Consider the following 23049-nt stretch of genomic DNA (forward strand, 5'->3'; position numbering starts at 1 on the left):
TACAGGTGAAGAACCTGAGACTTAAAGTAACATAATTTGTCTAAGATTCCAAGCAGGTAAGTTGGGGTGGGTCAGGTTGGGCAGGATTTGGAGAGGCACCTTGACCTTGGGACTTCATTTACAGTGGGGTGGGCACAAAGTTGGCAGAGGACAATTTGCAGGACTTGCTCTCTGTCTCTCTGCAATGTAATTTGATAATGTATCTTTCTCATAAAAGGTGGCAGATGGGTAGAGAGAGCCATCCTGTAGTATAGTAAACTCTGCATACTGGTGACTTCTCCAACCCTGGGAGTGTTCAGAGGCTGGATGGCCATCCATAGGGAATTCTTGCCTTGGTGGGGGAGTTGGACTACATGACAAGTTCTAGGGTCTTTCCCAATTCTGAATTTCTGTGCTCTTGTCAACCCTGAAAATAAAACAGCCAGTTATTTTGCCAGCAAAGTGGGTTTATTCAGGAGTAGGAGAGCAGTTGCAAGCAGGACAGCAATTGGGACAAGCAAGCTATGGTGAACCATAGGTAAGTCCAGAAAACAGAGGAGCACTCTTTTATAGAGGAAAAAGGGGAATTGGGAGGGGCTGTTATAAACAAAAAGTCCATTAAACTGGGAGCTCAAAGTGTAGTGGCTTTTTATTGGCTGAGTTGTGACAGTCTCTCATTGGCTGGGCTGTTGCTGGGCAAGGAGAAAAATCTTCCTTCATCTAGGGTGGTGATGAGGCATAAGCTTCTTCCTGTTGAGTCTTCAAAGGGCTGCAATAAAGGTACACCATGAGAGCTCCCCCTTCTGGCCTCCTAGCTCCATTTTAAATGAGGTTTCCTTTATTTGGTTTCATAGTCTCATGATGTAATTAAAGTCTGAAGGGTTCAAGATAAAACATTGTCAGGTTGTTGGTTATATTCATTTTGTGTCTAGGACCATGCCATGCACCAAAGGCCCATAAATGTCTAAAATGGGGTCCTTGCCCTTAAACTGCAGGGGACTATAATTGACTGTAATTAAGGGGACAAGATAGTATTTGAAACAGTGTAAAATATAGACGATTATGTAATTCAGAGCTATGATAAATTATACAGATCCTAAGTACCTTAAGAGTTTAGATTGGGGTAAATTGAACATTATGTTGTACTTTAGGAAGGCAAAATTCAAGACGTTTATTTATTTTTTATTTATTTATTTTTAAATATTTGATTTAAAAAAATTTAAAAAATTTTTTTAAATCTTTATTCTTGAGACAGAGAGAGAGAGACAGAGTACGGGAGGGGAGGAACAGAGAAAGAGGGAGACACAGAATCCAAAACAGGCGTCAGGCTCTGAGCTGTCAGCACAGAGCCTGATGTGGGGCTCGAATTCATGAATTGTGAGATCATGACCTGAGCTGAGGTCAGATGCTTAACCGACGGAGCCACCCAGGCGTGCCCCCCCCCCCATTTTTTTAATGTTTAATTTTGAGAGAGAGAGAAAGTGTGAGCAGGGGAGGGGCAGAGAGAGGTGGAGACACAGAATCAGAAGCAGGCTCCAGGCTCCAAGCTGTCAGCACAGAGCCAGATGTGGGGCTTGAACTTCTGGACTTAGGAGATCATGATCTGAGCTAAAGTTGGACACTTAACTGACTGAGCCACCCAGGCGCCCCAAATTTCAAGACATTTAGAGAAAATGAATTTTCATATCTGAGAGGAAGACAGTTTAAGACTTGGCCCAAATCAGACACTCAAATGATTTTCTGAGAATTCAACCCCAAATGATCCTTATGAAGAAGATCCCCACAGGAACCACTTTAATGAGCTTAGATTATCTACATTGCAGAAAGGGAGCCACAGGACCACGGATGACTGTAGAAGAGTGGTGCAGATCCTTTCCAAAATCTGGTACCTCATCACAGTAACCCACAGGTGTCAGGTGCTTGCACAAGGGTGGCCTGTGCACTCAGAGGTGGGATGGCAGCTCTCTTGCCTTGTGTTGTAGGTGAGGACTAAAGCTTGGACAGGGCATCAGTTCTAGCCCCAACTCCCTTCTGATTTTCATTTTACCACCCTGTTTCTCCTCAGTGTGATACATGCCAAGCACATTTCCCCATAGGTTCAGAGAAAGAAAGCCCAGGAAACAGGCCCAGATCTGTTACCAACTAATAGGAGGAAGCTGAAGAACTCAGTGTCTGTGTTTGCTTCTATCAAGAGGGATGCCTAACTGGAAAGGGTGTAATATTCATCAGCCAGCTGTTGAATATATGTGAAGAATTACTATTATTTTAAAAATTATTTTTATTAAAGGAGGCTGTTGTTGTCCACAGAACCTATATAAAATTTTTTTTGGATTCTACATGTAATGCCTTTTCCCCCCCCATTGATAAAGCATGGAAACTGTTGCTATTATATTATCGACTGTGACATATGCTAATAATAATGAAAATAAGGGCCACAGATCATAGTGGTTAGATCTTGGGCTTTGGAGACAGACTGCCTGGGTTTGAATTCTGGTTCCACCTCCACTCAGTAGCAGTATATTTCCTGGCAAGTTATTTAGCTTCTCCGTCTTAATTTGTCTCATTTGTGAAATAGGTATAGGGTTGTGAGGGGTAAGTGAGCTGATACATGTAAAACATTTAAATTGTACTTGCACACATAGTAAATAAATGTACTTAATAAATGTTATCCACTGTTATTGTTAAAGTATTAAAGATAACAGAGATTTGTCATATTTGACAATAGTTCAAGTAGAAGGTAGAGAGTAGAAGGTAGTATAGCACAGACTCTACAGTCAGACCCAAGTTGAAATTCTGGCCCTGCCACTTGCTGGTCGTGTAATGTTGGGTGGGATAGTTGATTCCTCTGAGCTATGGTGTCCTCAACTACAAAACCGAGTAATAATTCTTACTTCATAGAATTGTGAGGATGAAATGAAATAATGCATTGGAAGAGCTCAGCACAGAGTATCTCTGCAAAATGCTCCAAGTACTCTTACCCGGGGTCTGTATTTCTAGATGACTTCAGGTATCAGGTGAATTTATCCCATGCTAAACCTTTGCAGTAGGCTGATTTGGCAGTGCTATCTAGCACATTTTTACTAGAGTCACCTGAACTAATGAAATCCCCTGCCGAGGGCATTCAAGAATCATTGCAATATGGCCCCAGCCTGTTGTTTTTCTAGCCTGATCTCCCCCTACTGCCTTACATATAGCCAAAGTTTCAGTCAAATTTGATTATTTAGATTATATGCTATTCCCCACCTTCATGTCTTTGCTTGTTCTGTTTTCTCTGCCTGAAATGCTGTACCCTCCAAATCTCCTCCTGCATGTCTCAAAAGCCCTATTTTTCTCACATACTTTTTTTCTTCATGAAGCTTTTTCTCATCCTTTCTCCAAATCTTTTCTGCATCTTCCTCATTTGAATCCTGTAATATATGTTTTAATGTATCTCCTAAAACCTTTACACAGTATTATTCTGTAGTCATCTAATCTAAGAGGTCACTGATTGTAAAATACCGTTATTTTAAGTACCACTAAAAAACCAAAAAATGCTTCCAGTTAAGCTGACACATCATCAATTATAAGATACATAACCTCAGAGATTTTATTTTGAGAGAAATAGAGAACAAGCAGGGGAGGGATAGAGAGAGGGAGACAGAATCCCAAGCAGCCTTCGTTAAGTCAGTGCACAGCCTGATGCGGGGCTTGAACTCATGAACCTTGAGCTGAAATCAAGAGTCGGATGCTTAACCAACCAAGCCACCCAGGCACACCCTCCGCCCCCAACCTCAGAGATTTTAAAATGTGAAAAAAATGTATGCTTCAGAGTTGATGACATATGGTAGTTCTTTGTGAATGTGTCTGAGTCATATCTTCCCAGTGGATGGGATTTCTTTGAGGGCAGGGAGCGAATGTGATTTACTCATTTTGTATCAGTTACTATTGCCTAGCACCTAAAAGGCATTTATTAAATATCCAGTTGGTTGGAAATAATAATGATATTTTTATTTTATTTATTTTTTTAATGTTTTTATTTATTTTTGAGACAGAGAGAGACAGAGCGTGAGTGGGGGAGGGGCAGAGAGAGAGGGAAACACAGAATCCGAAGCAGGCTCCAGGCTCTGAGCTGTCAGCACAGAGCCCAACGCGGGACCTAAACTCACAGACTGTGAGATCATGACCTGAGCGGAAGTCGGATGCTCAACCGACTGAACCACCCAGGCGCCCCAGTAATGATATTTTAATAAATGACCAGTTTTTCAGAGACATGCGGATTTAGTAACCCTCACGCATTCTCTCAGTTTGTGTAGTCTTTATAGGAGAGTTAGTGCCTTCAACTGTTGACCCTTTGAATCATCTCTGGCGTCTGGACAAGTGGAAACTGGGACATGAAGCTAACTGCCAAGTAAATCGTGATTGAATGGACTGCCAAGGTGCGGTGGCTGAACGGAATTTGCAACCAAATGCAATTCTTAGCCATTATTTTTCTCTCTCATACACAAGCAGTATTTCATAATGGAAATAAAGTTTGCTTTCCTGGCCATTAGCAGACCTCATCCTTTTGGTTCCTAATTGTCCTTTTGTCTTGTCTTGTCTCCTGTTTAGTATATATGACCTCGCATTTAAGCCCGATGGAACGCAACTGATTTTGGCTGCAGGAAACAGATTACTGGTAGGATTTTGTCTGAGTTTCCTTTTTAAGTGCTTTTTTCCCTCTCCCTCTTGTAAGTGCTCTGAAATTTGACCCTTTATTTTTTAAGATAAAAAAGTCAAGGGCGGAAAAACCAGTCATTACTTTTTAATAGGGAAGGAAATGGGCTATTTAAAACAGGTAAGTAAACTGTCTATCAGATAGGAACCTGTGAACAATACCTCCTTTGGAGTCATTAATCTTTCCCTTTTTACTTTGAGACACCCATGAAAGAGTTGAAAACAATTAATCAAAATGCCTTTGAAACTGGGCTAGTGTCAGTTCACATTTTGTCCCCCTGAAAAATTTAAGCAACAAGACTGAAGGGGTTCCCTCCCTGAGAAGCCAGATAGCTTGACCCGAACTTTTAGGCATTGGCCTACCTAAACAATTCCATATGGATGCTGTCCTTTTTTCATATTTTCAAAGAATATAGCTAGTCTGGAACTTATCCCAGTATATAAAAGTAATTTTCAGAGGACTCTTTATGTTTGACCTAAAAACCTTTGTATGATCTCTCCTTCCTCCTGCGTAAGTCCACTTCCCCTTGCTCTGTTGTCTCTAGATATGCAGACTGACTGATCTCCATTCTCTTTATGGTAACTACATAATCTTAAAGCCTTGGTTACATTGTTCTGCAGACTTCTTCTCGCCAGGGTAAACAATCCAAATTCTTTTACTTTTTTTTCATAGGTTATCTTCTCTAACACTGTTTTTGGAGGGTTTTGCCTTGATTACTCAGATAGTGTGTTTTTTAAATATCCACACATTTATAGATGTTACAGTGCTACAAAATATCCTAAATCCATGTTACAGCTGGGTTTTATAATATTTCCTCTGATTTGTAAACCTGGAGTTCAGGTCTATGACTTTCAAACTCTTGATAGCAAATATGAAACATTTCTCTATTATGTTGATACTGGAGTCAGGCTAGAACTAAAATTTAATCATGTTGTAGCTGACTCTTTGTGTGTGTTGGCTTTATTTGGGAGGGTTTAGCTTGATTGGTCATATATCCAAATTCACATAAGATGAATGAACTTTGTAGTGAAGTTCCACAGAGTGAAGTTCTATTTCTCAAGAATTAATGATATGTTTCTGGCCATGTAATTCACAGAGTTGGGACCTCTACTTTTTGGGTTTCTCCACTTAGAGTCACATTCTTTCTGGGTTTTTTTGGTGTAGTTTTTACTTGATGCAAATTTAGAATATTGACAAATGTTTTGTCATTTAAACAACAACAACAACAAAAAGCAGCAGCAACCTGCAGGAATTCTGACTAATAGATGTCATGTGGATAATGTGTAATTTTGTGTCTTTTTGCCAGGTTTATGACACCTCTGATGGCACCTTACTTCAGCCCCTAAAGGGACACAAAGATACTGTGTACTGTGTGGCGTATGCAAAGGATGGTAAGAGGCTGCTCTGGTTTTATACCCTCTGTAATGGTCTCATAGCTGCCATTTTTCTCCTTAGTCACTCCTTAATTAGTGTTAGTAAGCTGACATACAACTCACAATCACAGAAGATAGTTAAGTTTCTTACTTTATTTCAATCATTCAAGTCAATAAGGGCCATCTATGTGCCCGGTATTATTCTAGGTGCTTGAGATAATGAAGTAAATTAAACAGTATGCTGGAAGTAGGGCAGAATAAGGGGAGTTGAGAATGCTGGATGGGGCAGGGGATGGGTATGGGAAAGGAAAGGGTGGTGACGGTGGGCTTATTAAGATAGGGACAGATGAGCAAAGTCTTGAAGGTGGAGAGGCAGTGAGATTCTGATAGTGGGCATCCAGAAGAAGAAAAACCATAGCAAAGGCTCTCAGGTGGGAGTGTGCCTTCCAGGGGCTTTCGTGGAGTGAGTCAGGGGGAACAGTAGGGGATAAGGATAGAGAGGTAATAGGTATGGATGGGGTGGCCAGATCATGTTGGCTGTTATAAGGACTTTGACTTAGATTCTCAGTGAAAATGGGGAACCACTAAAGACTTCTGAGCAGAGGAGAGATCTGATTTGATTTATATTTTTAAAAGGATCCCTTTAGCTGATGTTTTAGAAACAGTCTGCAGGGGGTAAGGGTTGGAGCAGGGAGACGAGTGAAGAAAGCATCATCCAGGCAACTTTTGTAACACTAGTGATGGTGGCTCAGATCTGTGGGAGCAAAGGAAGTAGTAAGGAGTGGTCAGATTCTGGATATGGTTTGAAGGTGGAGCAAACAGGATTGCCTGAAAGACGGTGTGTGTGGTGTGAAGAAAGTAGTCAGGTGTGACTCTAAGGGTTTTGACCTGAGCTACTGAAAAGGTTGGAGTTGCTTTCCACTGAGATGGGAAAGGTTTCAGGTAGAAAAACTTACAGTGGAAGATCAGGAGTTCAGTTTAGGACATGTTGAATTCGAGAAACATTGATGCTGGAGGGGAGAGGGGAAGGACTTGCCAGGAAAGAGTTGTTGAGTTGGCAAGAGGAGATGGGATCTATGACCTAGATGGGACATGGTGGGAAGGTAGAAGGTACCACCACGATGTTGGCAAGTGGGGGCATGTGGTATTAGGAATCTAATGGAAATTCTTTTCCATTCTTTCAGTGAAGTAGGAAGCAATGTCACCTGAGAGTGAGGATGGGGAGGGAGGTATCAGAGTTGAGGAGAAAGGAAAAACTGGAAAATTGCCATTTAGGAGAATGGCTGAGTAAATGTACTGTGAAATCCCAAGCAATACGAAGGGCCCACTTGAAGCTGGTTATGAATTGAAAATGAGATTCATTGGTGTGATTATGTCTTTCTCTCCACTACTTGAGCTGCATAGATGCAGGGACAGGGGTGGTGGAGACTTGGATTTAACCAGGTTGGTAGGTTTGCAGGCACCTCTGAAGATGAAATAAGAGGGCAAGGGAGTGGAGGATGTATGTGAAGCAGTGATCATATACAGTGACTTTGAACTGTCGGCCATTGTAATGAGGGATTAGAGGACCACAGGGGGGTGGGCAGTGGAGAGGTTCTGGTGGACTTGAAGAGGGTTATTGGATGTGGTAAGGTGACAAAGAGGAGAGGTGGCAGTCAGAGAATGGGTGCATTCTCTATGTGGGATTAGTGGAAAGAACATGGACTTTGGAATGAGATGGTTCTACGTTCCAATCCCAAAGGTTCTGGGAGTTTGAGGTAGTTATTGAGTCTTCTTGAGTCTCAATTTCCTCATGTGTCAAACGGATATAGGATGAAAGGTAACATTCTGTGACCACTGCTGAGAAGGCACAAAATTGGAATGTTACAATGCTTGAACAAACTTTGGAGATCAGTCAGGTTCCAGGTTTTTAACTTCTTTTGGATGATGAACCTCTTTGAGAATCCAATGAAAGCTATAGACCTCTTCGTAGAAAAGTGCACATTCTTCATATATACACACGATTTTGTGGGTATAGTTTTAGTGTCATCTAGCCCAATGTCTTCATTTTAGCCCATCATAAAGACATGGAAAAGTCAAGTAACCTGCTAAGGTCATGTAGCAAGTCAGTGGCAAAAACATTATTTCTTGCCTCATAGTCAAGTGTGCTATGCCACAGTAGCCATGGTTTTTTTTGGTTGTTTTGTTTTGTTTTGTTTTTATGTGTGTGTTTGAGTTCAAATTCAGAGTAATGCCATGAGAAGGCCTTGGGGTCCTCTGGAGTTATAAGCCTGGGGACTCTTTGGCTTACTATGCCACTAGGGCCCTTGAGGGTGTCAGAGTGTGTCCTGCCATTAGTGGCATTTGTCAGCATTTGCAGAGTCCTGTCACACATATCATCAGATTTGATCTTCCCAACAACCCTCTGGAGCACTCAGAGAAGTTCTCAGCTCCTCTCACGGAGGAGAAAACAGGTTTGGAGCAATTACGGTGGCAGCCGGTCATGGTGGCAGCCGGTGACGGTGGCACATATGTGCCTGCCCCAGATCCTCCTGACTGCAGAGCCCTCATGCCTTCTAGTATTTCATGCTGCCTCTTCATGACACATAATGATTGAGAAGTCTTTTAATTCCTCTCAATCGGCCTTTTCTCCTTGGATCTAGAAAGGGAAATGCTCTCAATTATGGTATTGCTCTTTAAGTTTGCTTGTTTCCAGTGTCTCCCTTAAGTTTAGCAAATACTTAATGAACAGCCATGATATAAAGGTATGTAAGAACTAGTTATTTTGGTTCAAGAAAAACATGACGATATGAAGAAATAATTGTAATAGTAGCTAATATTTTTTTAAGCATTGATTATATTCTGGGTACTGTCTGAAATACTTTAATCTCATTTAATCATCACAACAACTGTGAGGTGAATACTATTGTTGCAGCCGTTTTTCAGATGAGGAAATGAAAGCATGGAGATGTTCAGGAACTTATTTCAGGTCCGGCAGCTGGTACCATCACTGGGAATTCCAACTCAGACTCTGAGCCCATAGCCCATACTCTTCAACACCATGTCTTACTGTCTGCCAGTGTTGGGGGAGTAGTGACAGGAATAATAACAAATAAAAGCAGCTTCTGAAAAATAAATACATACATACAAACATACATACATACATACATACATGCAGCTTCTGTGTATTTAATAGATGCAGCAGTATCATATGGCTCACCCAAATATCTACTGTTCCAGCCATTGTGAAAGGTGTTTTACAGATATCATCTTAGTTGTCGCCCTGCACAAAGTCTCTGAGGAAGGTGTTACTACCCCTTTTTGTTTCAGATGTAGAAGCTCAGAAAACAATGACTTGCTCAGAAAACAGGTCAACTTCTATTTGCCTTAAGAACAAAGTCTAAAAATCCTTAACAAAGGTTACAAAATCTGGCCCATGGTTAATTCTTCTTCTTTTTTTTTTTTTATATAATTTATTGTCAAATTGGCTAACATACAGTGTGTAAAGTGTGCTCTTGGTTTTTGGGGTAGATTCCCATGGTTTATCACTTACATACAACACCCAGTGCTCATCCCAACAAGTGCCCCCCTCAATGCCCATCACCCATTTTCCCCTCTTCCTCACTCCCCCCATCAACCCTCAGATTGTTCTCTGTATTTAAGAGTCTTTTATGGTTTGCCTCCCTCATTCTCTGTTTATAACTATTTTCCCCCTCCCTTCCCCCATGGTCTTCTGTTAAGTTTCTCAAGATCCACATATGAGTGAAAACATATGATATCTTTCTCTGCCTGACTTATTTCACTCAGAATTATCATGGTTAATTCTTCCTTATCTCTCTCCAGAGTAGGTGAAGACTCCTTATTGTTTGCGCCTTGATACTCTGCTCCACCTCTTAAGTACTACTTGCAAATTTGCAACAATGTAATTAATAAGTAATTACTTATTATATGTTGCCTCTCTAGTCCATTCTTTCATGGTTTTCAAAGAATTTTAAAAACTTTAATACAGTTCAAATCAGTGTGCCAGGTTCATTTCAGGTCCTTCTGTGCCAGACCTGGGGGCAGGGACTGTTTCAGTTTCTCTTCTTTCTCTCTGTCTGTGATGACGAAAGTGTAAAGGTATCTACTGCATCGAACATCAAACTTCATGTTATCCTTATCTTTATTTAATTTCATTTATTCTATTTTTAAAAAATGTTTTATTTGTTTTTGATAGAGAAGGGGACAGAGGATCCAAAGTGGGCTCTGTGCACACAGCAACAAGCCCGATGTGGGGTTCAAACTCAAAGAACTGTGAGATCATGATCTGAGCCGAAGTTGGGTGCTCAACCAACTTAGCCACCCAGGCGCCCCATGCTTATTTTTCTTGATCTTGATGGATTTGGCATCCTTTCATCTGGCTGTGAGCAGAAAATCCTTGATTTCTTCAATTTGGCAAGGCGTGGCTATGAGGGGCACAAGGGAGCGTGCAGCTGGCACCACCCGAGAGACCTAGTCCATTCTTTCATAAAGCCCAAGTAGTGTGGACATGAAAATCTCATTTGTTGCTCTTGCTTAAAGCCTTTCTTTGAGTTAAAGAACAAGATCTTGACTATGGCCTTGAAGCTGCTAGAGATCTATCCTCTACCCACCTCCCCCTTGGCTCTTGGTATTCCATGCTGCTGCCTCTCAGCCACTCAGACATACCAGGCTTTTCTTACCTCAAGGCCTTGGTATATCTTTTCTATCCATGTGGATGGGTCTTTTGCCTCTACCTGGCTAGGCTTTGCTCATCCTTTAGGTCTCAACTGAAGGTTCTCCTCCTGAGAAGCTTTTCCCTCATCTAAATTACATCCCCCAGTTATTCTCTTTCCTAGGACTCACTTCATTTCTTAGCACATTATGTTCATGTTAGATTTAATTCATTCAATGCCTACTTTTCCCACTACACTAAACTCTGTGAAGGTAGGGATTACATGTGCTTTAATTACTACTTAATCCTTAGCATAGAACATGATACTTAACATGTGGTAGGCCCTCAATACATCTTTGTTTACTCAGTGCCAGAAAAAGTAAAATTTGAACCCAAACTTCCTGAACTGCCAGCCAGTACTGATAAGAAAAAGAAGCAGAGGGGCGCCTGGGTGACTGTCGGTTGAGCATCTGACTCTTGATTTTGGCTGAGGTCATGATCCCAGGGTCGTGGGATTGAGCCCCATGTTGGGCTCCATGCTAAGTGTGGAGCCTCCTTAAGATTCTCTCTCTCTTTCTCTCTCTCCCTCTGCTCCTCTCCCCCCCCCCCCACTCTCTCTAAAAAAACAAAAACAAGTAGAGAAGCAGCTGACACTTGCTAGTTAACCTTAAAGAACTAGTTTTCTAAGAAACTCCTTTCTAGGAAATACTCTTTGAGAAATGCTGGTTTAAAACAAATATGAGTTTTCTTTTTAAAACACTTTTAGGCAAGCGCTTTGCTTCTGGATCGGCTGATAAAAGTGTTATTATCTGGACCTCAAAATTGGAAGGCATTCTGAAATACACGTAAGTAACCATTTAGGTGTGCAGTATTATTGGTTTGGCTCTGATTGAGCTACTGTAGCAAAAGCCCCTTAGAAATAATATAAGGAAGAACTTTTTTTCTCTGCAATTGAATTTGAGGTTAAGTTATAGATAGGAGTATATGGTGGGTATAGGAAAGTTGGGTAATGAACAAATGAATGAACATTTGAGCACAACTAGCCTGGCCAGCACTGAGCTAGGTGTTTTCATATAGCTCAGTTTAGTTACTCTGACACCACAGATTCCACCTGAGTCCAACTTGTCCCCTTCTAATGCCCCCATTTCAGGGAATGGCGTCACATCCACCCAGTTTCAACAGCCAGAAACTTGGAGTCAGTGTGCACCAGGCTTCCTCTCTGCAGAGACTTTGCTCATGTTCTTCCCGTTCTTCCCATTCCTCCTCCGCCAGGTTAACCCTACTTGCTCTGTAGATCTTAGGCTCATATGTTGCTTCTATTTGAAGCCGTTCCTGCCCCTCTAGACTCAGTCAGGTCTCCTTCCTGGTATTTCTCACAGTTGTAGTTTTACATTTATTCTGGTGATCGATGGCTGTCTCCCATCAGCCTGTAAATTCTGTGAAGGCAAACACTGCATCTATTTTTGCTTACCCATGTGTTCCTGGTGCTTAGTGCAATGTCTGGCCCATAATCAGTACTTAACAAATGATTTTTTTCTTTTTAATTGTGATGAAATACACATAACATAAATTAATCATCTTAACCGTTTTTTTATGTGTACAGTTCAGTTGTATTAAGTACATTCATGTTGTTATATAAAATCTCCATAGCTCTTTTCATCTTGCAAAACTAAAACTCCGTACCCATTAAACAACTGCTATTCCCTGGGCCCTCAGGCCTTGGCAATCAGTATTTTACTTTCTGTCTCTATGAATTTGACTTCTTTAGGCACCTTATGTAAGCAGAATCATATAGTATTTGTCATTTTGTGACTGATTTATTTCACTTAGCCTAAAGTCCACTAAGTTTATCCATGTATCAGAATTCCCTTCCTTTTTAAGGCTGAATTATATTCTAGTGTGTGGATATAGCACATTTTGTTTATCCATTCATCTGTCATTGATGGACGTTGAGTTGCTTCTACTTCTTGGATATTTTGAATAATGCTGTTATGTACATGGGTATATACATCAATGAACAACTTTTGAATGAGTGAATAAATAAATGAGCGAATGAATGAATGAAGTTATAAGCAAAACGTTACCTAGAAGCGAAGAAATAAAATAGAGGCTGAGATGACATACGTGACTCACTCAGCTTTCGCTATTGTCTCAGGATTTGCCGTGTTTCCAGATCTTGGCCTGTAACATCTTCATTGCATCTCCATCCTGTATTTCCAGGCCTCCACAAAGCAATAATTAACAGCCGTGAATAAAGCACTTCCTGTGTACCTGGTGCTAGGCTAGGTACTGTACATCATTATCTTATCAGCTCACAAACCAGAGGTATCAAGAGTGCTGGTCCTGGAGGAGGTTGCATTTAAACCAGGCCAGTCTGGTGGGTAATGTTTAAGAGAGGAAAATGGTGGGTGAGGGGCAATCCAGCAGAGGAGAATTCATCCCTGTGCTTTTTGTTGATCACTGGCATAAGAGCCTGTAGTGTGTAGTCAGAGAGACTGTGGGCTCATCATAAAATCTTCAGTTGTTGCCACTGAAGCATTTGTGGTTTGCTGCATAATAATCTATAGTTGTTTACTTGTTAGGCACAATGATTCTATCCAGTGTGTCTCCTACAACCCTGTTACCCACCAACTGGCATCTTGTTCCTCTAGTGACTTTGGTAAGTTCTGATTCCTGATGTCTTGTCCTGGAGTTACTGAAAATCTGGGCAAAAAATGTTGAAATCCATCCAGAATGTGGTGGTTTTGTCCTGAGAGAGTTCATGCTACTTCCCTGCCTTTAATAGCTGAGGGGAGGCTGACAGTTATCTTTAAATTGTAGAGAAACCAAAAGAGTGAATGGTGACATTGAATCTGGTACAAAATCTGGGAGACAGCAGGAAGGGCCCCAGGGAGGGAAATGGTAAGAAGGGTGGGAGAGCACAGACATAACGTTATGCTGCTGCCTCTGGGGAACCTTCCCACCTCACCTGGCAGGAACCAGTGATTGTCTCCACTTCTGTGTCCCCCAGCATCCTTGTATGTGTGAAATTCTTCACTATTTCAACTTGTGCTTCTTGTGTAGTGTGTCACCATTACTTGTCTGGTGGCTGTAGCTGTCCTTCCTGAGGGGCTGGATACCCTGAGGAGATTACTGTGGCCCCACTCATGGCATTGGCATGGTGCTGACACAGAGGAGAGGCCAGTGAAATGGCCCTTGAGGCAGGGAGGGAAGGAGCAGAGGCCTGTAGGTTATCTCTGTCAAGACCAATTTTGCTTTAAGCTCATCAGTTCTGTCTTCCTTGCTGACAGTGGGTACAACAGAACAGCCATTATTGAGGAGTGAGAGACCATGTAATCCCTCTCAGTGTTTCACGGTCCTTATCCTACCTGTGTACCTCACTGCCAGAGTGACAGAGATCTGAGGTTCAAGAGAGAATATAATTGAAAGCACATTGTATAAAAGGGAAAGGGACTGTCATTCATTAAAAATGTTAACCCCTATGTGAGGCACTGGTCTGTGTGCTTACTTTTTTTGTTGTTTATTTATTTATTTTGAAGGAGAGAGAGCATATACAGGTGTATATGTGAACATGGGAAGGACAGAGAGAGAGAGAGAGAGAGAATCCCGACACAGGACTTGATCCCATGAATCATGAGATCGTCACTTGGGTGAAATCAAGAGTTGGACGCTTAACCAACTGAGCCACCCAGATGCCCCTTTGTGCTTACTTTTGTGATTAAAAAGACAACATAGAATCCCTGCCCTCAAAGAGCTTGTGGTTTGGGGCAGGTGGAGAGGTAGAATTTGTAAAAACAGAATATCAAGTAATAATAATAATAATAATAATTAATAATAATAATAAAATATTTGTTGAATGCTTGTGATGTGCTAGGCACTGTACTGAGAGTTAAAATGAATTCCTATTTGAGCTGTATGACCACCCCTAAGGTCAGATATTCTCATTCCCACACCACTGATGAAAAAGAACTGGGGCTTAGAGTGGTTTGGTGACTCACTTGAGGTTGCCCAGCTGATAAGTGGTGGAACCAGGGCTTGGACCTCGGCCATGCAATTATATCTAAGGCATGATCTGCTAAATAGTGCTGAGGGAGGCCCAGGAGGGAGAGGTTTCCTTTGCTGGAGGCTCCAGGTAGGCTCAGTGGAGCATAGACAAGATGTATAAAAGTTGAACATTTGCGGGAGGCATTCTAGACCAGGGAGAGGGAGAAACAAATAGCTTGTTTGATGTTGCACCTTGCTATGTAAGTATATTATTGCCCTGGATTTATTTTCTTGATCATACTTCATGGCTCAGGCAAAGAGTAGAACTTGTTCGTGTTGCCTAGATGTACGCCTGTTGTAGGGCACTGAGCCACTAGCAGGAGGCAGTAAACCAAAAGTGGCCAGTGTGCCTTGGACAAGGCACAGTCTAGACAGGGTCATGTGCTGTTGGTGAGGCCTGAGAGAGGAAACTGATTTTTAGGAAGCATCGTTCATTACTTTGGATGCTGATTGTACCCTGGTTGTAATGTAATAGTTATGAACTGTGATGTTGCCATTTCTTTGAGTTAAACCTCTGAAATTCACCAATCTAGGGGCGCCTGGGTGGCTCAGTCGGTTGAGCGTCCGACTTCAGCTCAGGTCACGATCTCGTGGTCTGTGAGTTCGAGCCCTGCGTCGGGCTCTGGGCTGATGGCTCAGAGCCTGGAGCCTGCTTCCGATTCTGTGTCTCCCTCTCTCTCTGCCCCTCCCCCGTTCATGCTCTGTCTCTCTCTGTCTCAAAAATAAATAAAACGTTAAAAAAAAAAAAGAAAAAAAAAAAGAAATGAAATTCACCAATCTAGAAATTCACCAATCTACCTTGCTGTTTTTTCTTTTTCTTTTGAAATAATTATAGATTTGCTGTCAGTTGCAAAGATAGTAGAGTTCTACCAGGAAATGAGGCCTGGCACAACATGTGTATATAGTTCTGTCATTTCATCACGTGTGTAGATTACCATTGCCACAAAGACATTCCTTTATCTCCATCCCCCTCCTATTATCCCTAATCCCTGGCATCTGGTAACCATTAAGCTGTTCTCCATATCTATAGAATTTTGCCATGTTGAGAATGTTATAAAATGAAAGCATATAGTACATGACTTTTTGAGATTGGCTTTTTCATACAGCATAAAGCCCTGGAGGTGTATCAATGGTTTGTTTCTTTTTATTGCTGAGTAATATTCCATCTAATCTTATCTTCCTTTATATATTTTGTGTTGAAGGCTTGTGGTCTCCTGAACAGAAGTCTGTCTCCAAACATAAATCCAGTAGCAAGATCACCTGCTGCAGGTGAGTTAAAGGCAGCTCTGAAGCTTTATATTCCCTCCTCTTCTAAACAGACTCTTAGAATCTGGTTAGGTCACACAGTGGAAAAGTTCTTGTGTGACCTAGTTGGTTTGGGCCCCTATGTTTTCTCTTTTCTTTTACTGTCTCCTTGATGGGAAGGACCTGTGCCTTTGATCATCAAGCAAAAGAGAACTACAAGTTGCCTTCCTGTAATTATCTAGTAATAAGTCTCCTCAGCTAGAAAGCTATACTCAGTGGAGGTTTTCTGGAGGTGCGAGGCTGTCCTTGTCCAGGCAGCATGTGTGCTAAGAGAAAGCATAGGCTTTGATACTAGACCTGGATTTAAATCCAGATTTAGTCACTGATAGGCTCTGTGACCCTAGGAGGTTCCTCATTTTACAAATAGAGATAAAAATACTCAATAGGGCTGTTGTGAAATGTGCACAAACTGAGTATAAAACAACACAGTACCTGATGCATTAAAGACTCTATAAATAGGAGCTATTCTGGCTGTGCAGATTCTGAGTGTAGCCATTCTTTCATTCAATATCTGTTAAACACTTATTTGAGAAGCTAGGTATACACCAAGACACAGATTCTGTTCTTAGATGCTCTTATAGTAGGAGGAGGTTGAAATGGTGAGTGGAGAATAGAGGCTGGCTCAGTGTTGCAAGCACAAGCTAAGGGCTTTCATGGAGGTATGTACAGAAAACCGTGGGAGCTCAGGAAAGGGTGATAGTGCCTTCACATCTCACTGTCGATTTTAAAGATAAATGGGGCTTGATGTTTGGTCCTCTGATTTTTATATCAGGACCAGGATGAGCCCTTCTGTTGCTGCCTCATTAGACTATATTTTGACCAGGGCATCCTCCTCACTGGCTTTACCTTCTGTGTGTTCCTTTCCCTCTCCCCATGCCCTTTCGTTGGTTGTATGAACAGCTGGACAAATGATGGTCAGTACCTGGCTCTAGGAATGTTCAATGGGATCATCAGCATACGGAACAAAAATGGTGAGGAAAAAGTGAAGATTGAGCGGCCAGGGGGCTCCATCTCCCCCATATGGTCCATCTGCTGGAACCCTTCAAGGTAATCTTATAGCTGTCCTCCTTCTAGGACAAATACTATTAAGAAAAAGCTTTCTCAGCAGGCTGAATTCTCTTCCTAAGGTGTCCCTCCATTCAAAAGCTTCTCACTCCATTTGACTGATCTGTTTTGGAACCCATTCCATTTGAATGGAATTTTTTAAGAGCCCATCTTGAGTTTTGGAATGAATCCCAGAGATTTTAGCTAAGCAGATGAACTATCTAGGCCAGCCCAAAGCGTGCGCGCGCGCGCTTGTGTGTGTGTGTGTGTGTGTGTGTGTGTGTATGTTTGTGTGTTTGTGTGTGCATATGCTACAGAAAGCCCATTTCTTTATGAATTAATAGCTCACCTGTTTGCTGTGGCTTTATTTGGGTCTTTTCCCTTTTTCATTTCTTCCCTTCAATTCTGGGCAGAACATGTGCCCACCCAATAATAAATAGCTGTTTCATGAGCCTTTTTTGCTGCCCTTGCCAAAAAAGTAAAAATTAAGTCTAGAAATGTCCTCAAAGCCTATAGTTCCACAAACAATTGGCATCTACCTTCTCAAACCTTACACACACTTTCCCTCTTCTGCCCATGTGACTTTAAGGGTAGACTAATAACTTTAGGTGCTATTTGTATAATCCTCTAATATTATTAAATTCCTGGTATCCCCCACAAAGTCCTCTGAAGTAAAGGACTTAATTGTTTACCAGCCCAATGTCATTTTACAGGTGGTACCTACTTGATTTACAAGGTTGTTTGATTCCATTGCCTTTCTTACACCAGATTATTATGCTTCTTCCTGAATAATTGTGTCCAGCCCAGGGCTGTACCATGCATATCTAATGCCTTCAAAGGCCATTAGCCTACCCCAGAGTTCCTGCTGTTTGATTTTGTGGCCACAGATGACTTTGTGGCTGCACGGTACCATTTTTAATTCATGAGAAGCAGGATGCCCAGTATACCTGGTTGCTGTCCTCTTCCGGGCAGGGTTCAGGGGTTTCTTGACAGGTTTTGAAATTATAGCTTTAGTGCAGTTCTAGGCAACATGATTGTGAACAACCACTTACTATCTACAGCCGATGGGAGAATTTCTGGATGAACAGAGAAAACGAGGATGACCAGGAAGTCATGGTCGACAGATATTTTCAGGAAATCCCTTCCACTCTGAAGTCAGCAGTGTACAGTAGTCAGGGTAGTGAGGCAGAGGAGGAAGAACCAGAGGAAGAGGACGACAGTCTCAGGGACGACAACTCGTGAGTGTGTCCTGAGGAGCAAGAGCCCCCCTCCCCCCTTGGAAGGGTCGAGGCCCCAGCATAGACCTGCCAGGCAGACACTGCTCTGAAGTTCCTTTCTAAGAGGGTTGGGGGAATTGTTGGTGAAAGCTCCCCCAGCAAGGGGGAGAGCCCACCCTTATAATTTATGTTATAAAATGATTCTTTGGGAAACTTAGGAAATACTGAAAATCTAAAGGAGAACTTTTTAAAGGTTCAACTTTTTAAAAAGGTTCAACTTTTTTGTAAAACCCTATCCGCTGAGGGAATCATTATTAGCATTTCAGTGTATTTCCCCCTCAGTCTTTCAGTGTGTTCATATGATTAAATAAATCATATCTGACTCTTTTTTTCCACTTAGCCACCATAAAGCAGTCTCTTTCTGGTAACATTAATGGTCCTTTTAAAAAGAGGATTTTTAATACCTGCATAGGATACGCTGTGTGGATGCATCATAATTCATTTAACACTTCCTCTATTACTAGACACCTTTCTTAGCCTGTTCCCATAGTGTACCTTACCTTGTATTTGACAGGACATGTATCGGAGAGGAAGCCCTTGCCTTACCCACAATCCTCACACCCAAATCCTGGCTGTCTAGGCATTCTCTCTTGTTTTTGATCGAGTTTACCTATAAGGAAAACATTGGCATACTGGAATGGGGAAAGCTGGGGTAGCCAGGATATTCTGATTGGGCAAAAGTGATCTAGCTTGGGACTTTGCAAACTGTGCTCTTTGATATCTGGGGTTCCTTGGAAGAAGGAGGTGGGAGATGAGGGACAAGGAAAGGAACAAAGGGTGGGCTTCAGGTCCCTATTTTTGCTTCAGTCAGATCGGCCCCTTTTATTGCTTGACATGAGATTTTGTCCCACTTCCAGGAATAAAAAAGAGAAAAGGGAAAAAGGAGGTTGAAAACTATCAACCCAATTGATACATGTGACCTCCATAAGAAGGTTCACCATGGGCTGGGTTCCTGGACTGTGTTTGGACCTCATATGAATCCTACAGAGTTCACCTGCAGGTCCCTTCCTGTTAACATCCCTCTCCATCTTCATCTTTTTTCCCTTAGTTGTGAATTTGCCAGTGAATTTGCCCTATATTTGCCAGTTTGCCACCCTTGGCTATGTTTTGCCGGTGAGGCTGCACCCCGCCTTGCCTGCATATCTAATGGTGCTACCAGATGACCTCAGGCCCTGGGGTTGAAAATTAATAAACAAAGAGGAGGCAACATTAGGTGGAGTAAGACCAGGTCTCAAGGGCTGAGAATGTCTGTCTCTTGAACTAGATTCCCAAGTAGCTTGATCCCCAGCCTCAGCTGAAGAGGTTTCTCCGGTGTGCTGGTCCTACGGCCCTAGTCCCAAGGCACTGATTCTGATAGGTGGTCAGTTTCAAAGGCAATTGCTGGTCTTCAGAGAGCACACTATATTTTATTCATCTAGTCAGAAACCATTTCACCTGTTTGAGGACCCTAACTGTGAGAGAACTGATCTTTAGGTGTTGATTTTTCCCTCTTCAGGAAGCGCAAGCAAACTTCCTCTCTGTCCATTAAAACATCAGACAACCCATTGCCCTTTCATTGCAATAGATTTGCTTCTCCATCATATCCCCACATTTTATAGTACATAAATAAAAGGCACTCTTGGCTCTACAACCTTGTGCTTTCTTAGCACTGCTCTCAGGAAGCTTTGAAATGAGGGGTTTAGCTTCTTCACTGTGGCAGAGGCCCAGCACCACAGCCTATGGTAGGGCATTCAATGAAATAACAGATCCAAGAAGGATCACCTTGCCTCATCCCACTGGACTGATTGATGGGTTGGCCCATGTTATAACTTTTGGCCTCAGTATTGCTATATAACATTTGGTAATCTGACAGTCTGGCCAGGGGTTTCTTTTTCCTGTTGTTTGTTAAACCCTTGGGGCTACAGTTCTCAGGCCGTGGCCCCACATAACCTCTTTTGTCTTCTGTTGGTTAGAGAGGAACATAATGACATCCTGGCTGTAGCTGACTGGGGACAGAAACTATCCTTTTACCAACTGAGTGGAAAACAGGTATGTAGTTCTGTACAAACCCAGTGGGAGATACAATTGCAGTCATGCTTGTTCACTTTTAGAGGTTATATTTTTGGTAATTATACATTATTATTCTTGTTGGCTCCTGTTTATTGAACATTTACTTTGATACCAGGTACTATGCCCAGGTTTTGCATACTTTATCTCATTTAATTCTTACAAAACCCTGCAAAGTAGGTACACTGGTTACTAACTTTTTAGAAACGAGTAGACAAGACTCAGAACATGAAATAAAGATTATACCCAAATAAAGATTATACACCTCATTACTACTGAAGGTGGTGGGGATGGCTTAGGTACCACAGCCTAACAGGTGAGAAATACAGCCTGTTCAACGGAGCCTTTGTTTAGTAATATTCTTAGTCCTTAAGAGGGGTTTCAGTTATGTAGCCTAGTTTGCGGGCCATTTCTTTTCTACCTCATCATTTGTCTTTTTTTTTTTTTTTCCATAGTTGAGTAAAGACAAGATAAAAATAGTGAAGTGTCTTCTGAGTTTCCCATGGCTGATTTCCCCAAACCCTCACTTTAATTATCTTGTATCTAGCCCTGGACTATCTGTTCATCCACTTGATGTGTGTATATCATCATTCAACACATATTTATTGGTACATCTATTGTGTACCAGGCACTGGGCATAGGTATTGGAAGTTCTTGGGAACAAATAACCACACTACACAGAGAGAGAATGGAGTCTTGTTGCTACAGTGACAATAAAAAAGAACTTGACCTGGTGGTCAGAGCCATGGGAAATATCTTGCATGTATGTAGCACTAGAGCTCATGTTGTGGCCCAGAGTTTTTGAATGATAAGCAGCCTAACTGCTGAGATAACCCACTTGGTTTGGGACAGTAAAATTGTTTCCTTAGTGGTTGTCTTTTAAATCTGGGAAGATTTAGAATTAAATATAGGATGATGAAGTAAACCAAACCTATACTTTTGTGTTGGTCTTAGGTATATATAATTTGTGTATTTTTAGCTATTTAAGTGTTTATAATGTTTAAGGGTATCTGGGTTAATGATAATAATAGCTAACATTTATTGGGTTTCAGGCATTGTATAAACTCTTTATAAGGTTAACTCTTTTAATCTTTGTAACAACTCTGTGAGGTATGTACTGTTACCACCACTTTACATGTAAGAAAGTTGAGGCACAGAGAGGTTCAATGACTGCCCAAAGTCATACAGTATAGTTAGTGCCCAAGTGTGGTTTGGAACCCAGGCAGACTGATGCTAGAATCCATACTAGAATATCTATCATATCTGTCTTGTGATGACCATTTAGAAGTTGTAATTGAGTAATCAATTTATATGTCCGATTTTAAATTGAAAGATGTAAGAAATTTTTAGTAAGTACCTAAGTAATATTGGAATGTTAAAGAGATTCATTATATTTTCTGTCTTGGGGTGGGGTGGGGGATGATTACTGATCTTCCTGAATCTATATATTTATGTCTTTATTCTTTCAGCAAATGTGGAATAATTCTTTGTTATTTCTTCAAATAATTTTTCTTCTTCATTCTCTCCTTTCCTTCTGGGTCTCCAATTACACATTAGACCTTTTGATACTGTTCTCCAGGTCATTGAGGCCCTTTTCATTTTTTAAATCTTCCCCCCCCCCCCCAACTCTGATCTGTTGCTCAGTTTTCAACTTCATTGACTCTTCTGTCATCTGTAATATTTCTGTTAAGCCCATCCAGTGAATTTTTGTTTCAGTTATTTCATTTTTCAGTTCTAGATTTTCATTTGATTCTTTTTTATTATTTGTTCATTCATTATAGATGTAGGTATATTTGCCTTTATATCCTTGGCCATAGTATAATAGCTATTTTAACATTTTTATGTGCTAATTTGTATCTGAATTATCTTGGGGTCAGTATCTACTCATTGTCTTTTCTCTTGAATATGGTTCATATTTTTCTGCTTTTTGGAATTTTGGGTTATATTCTGGACATTGTAAATGATACATCATAGGTACATCATAGGGATTAATTTCTGTCATGTTCCTCTGAGGATTATTGTGTAGTTGTTTTGGTTTTTGTTTTTTTTTTTTTAAGTTTATTTATTTTGAGAGAGAGAGAGCACGCTGTAGTTGAGCTTTTTTAAAACAGGTAGTTAACTTTGCTGGACTCAACATTCAAACTCCACCTTTCTAGTGTGAGCAGCAGCTGAAGTCTCTATTCAGCTCTTTAGCCTTGCTGGGCTGCTTGGCATCTGCCCCACATGTGTGTAGTTCAGGGAACTCCAGATATTCAACAGAGTGTATGTGCAGAATTTTGGCTCTCCCTCTGCATGTCTCTTTTCTGGGATTTCCCACCTCATTTTTAAGCTGTCATGGCTTGAAATTCTGTGCTCATCCAACAGGGTGCTGATAGGGCCTGCCCTCAGGCAAAAAGCCATTAAAAAAATGAGAAACTCACCTAGGGCCAGGCCTTTCTTCCAAATGCTCATGTGTCTTCAGTTTTTGTCTGCTTCTGGTTGCTCTGTAGTGCCTTCAGGTGGTTGTAATTTATAGTTGGTTCAGCATTTATAGTTGTTACCTGCAGGAGAGTTGGCCTAGTGGGAACTAGTGAGCCATTACCAGAAGCTGCAAACCTTCTATGTCATGACTCATAAGATTTTTTTAGTTTTCTTACT

The 23049-nt window shown here is 41.4% G+C and overlaps 1 protein-coding gene and 1 pseudogene across 3 annotated transcripts in view; one reads left to right on the forward strand and one right to left on the reverse strand.

Annotated features, from left to right (window-relative positions):
* Positions 1 to 23049, forward strand: part of IFT122 (intraflagellar transport 122) — a 72238-nt gene that overhangs the window by 2991 nt on the left and 46198 nt on the right. For 2 of the 3 annotated variants that reach the window (XM_060631831.2, XM_060631826.3), the window contains exons 2-9: positions 4567 to 4633; positions 5979 to 6063; positions 11463 to 11541; positions 13279 to 13355; positions 15943 to 16009; positions 16946 to 17092; positions 18151 to 18327; positions 20319 to 20394. In XM_060631831.2, the coding sequence (XP_060487814.1) occupies positions 4567 to 4633; positions 5979 to 6063; positions 11463 to 11541; positions 13279 to 13355; positions 15943 to 16009; positions 16946 to 17092; positions 18151 to 18327; positions 20319 to 20394 (775 nt within the window). The remainder of the gene's footprint in view (positions 1 to 4566; positions 4634 to 5978; positions 6064 to 11462; positions 11542 to 13278; positions 13356 to 15942; positions 16010 to 16945; positions 17093 to 18150; positions 18328 to 20318; positions 20395 to 23049) is intronic. The other variant, XM_060631829.3, reaches the window with a different exon arrangement.
* On the reverse strand, positions 10054 to 10708 carry LOC132673526 (large ribosomal subunit protein eL38-like; annotated as a pseudogene).

Source organism: Panthera onca, chromosome A2, assembly GCF_046562875.1.
Source record: "Panthera onca isolate mPanOnc1 chromosome A2, mPanOnc1 haplotype 2, whole genome shotgun sequence".
Taxonomy (NCBI): Eukaryota; Metazoa; Chordata; class Mammalia; order Carnivora; family Felidae; genus Panthera; species Panthera onca.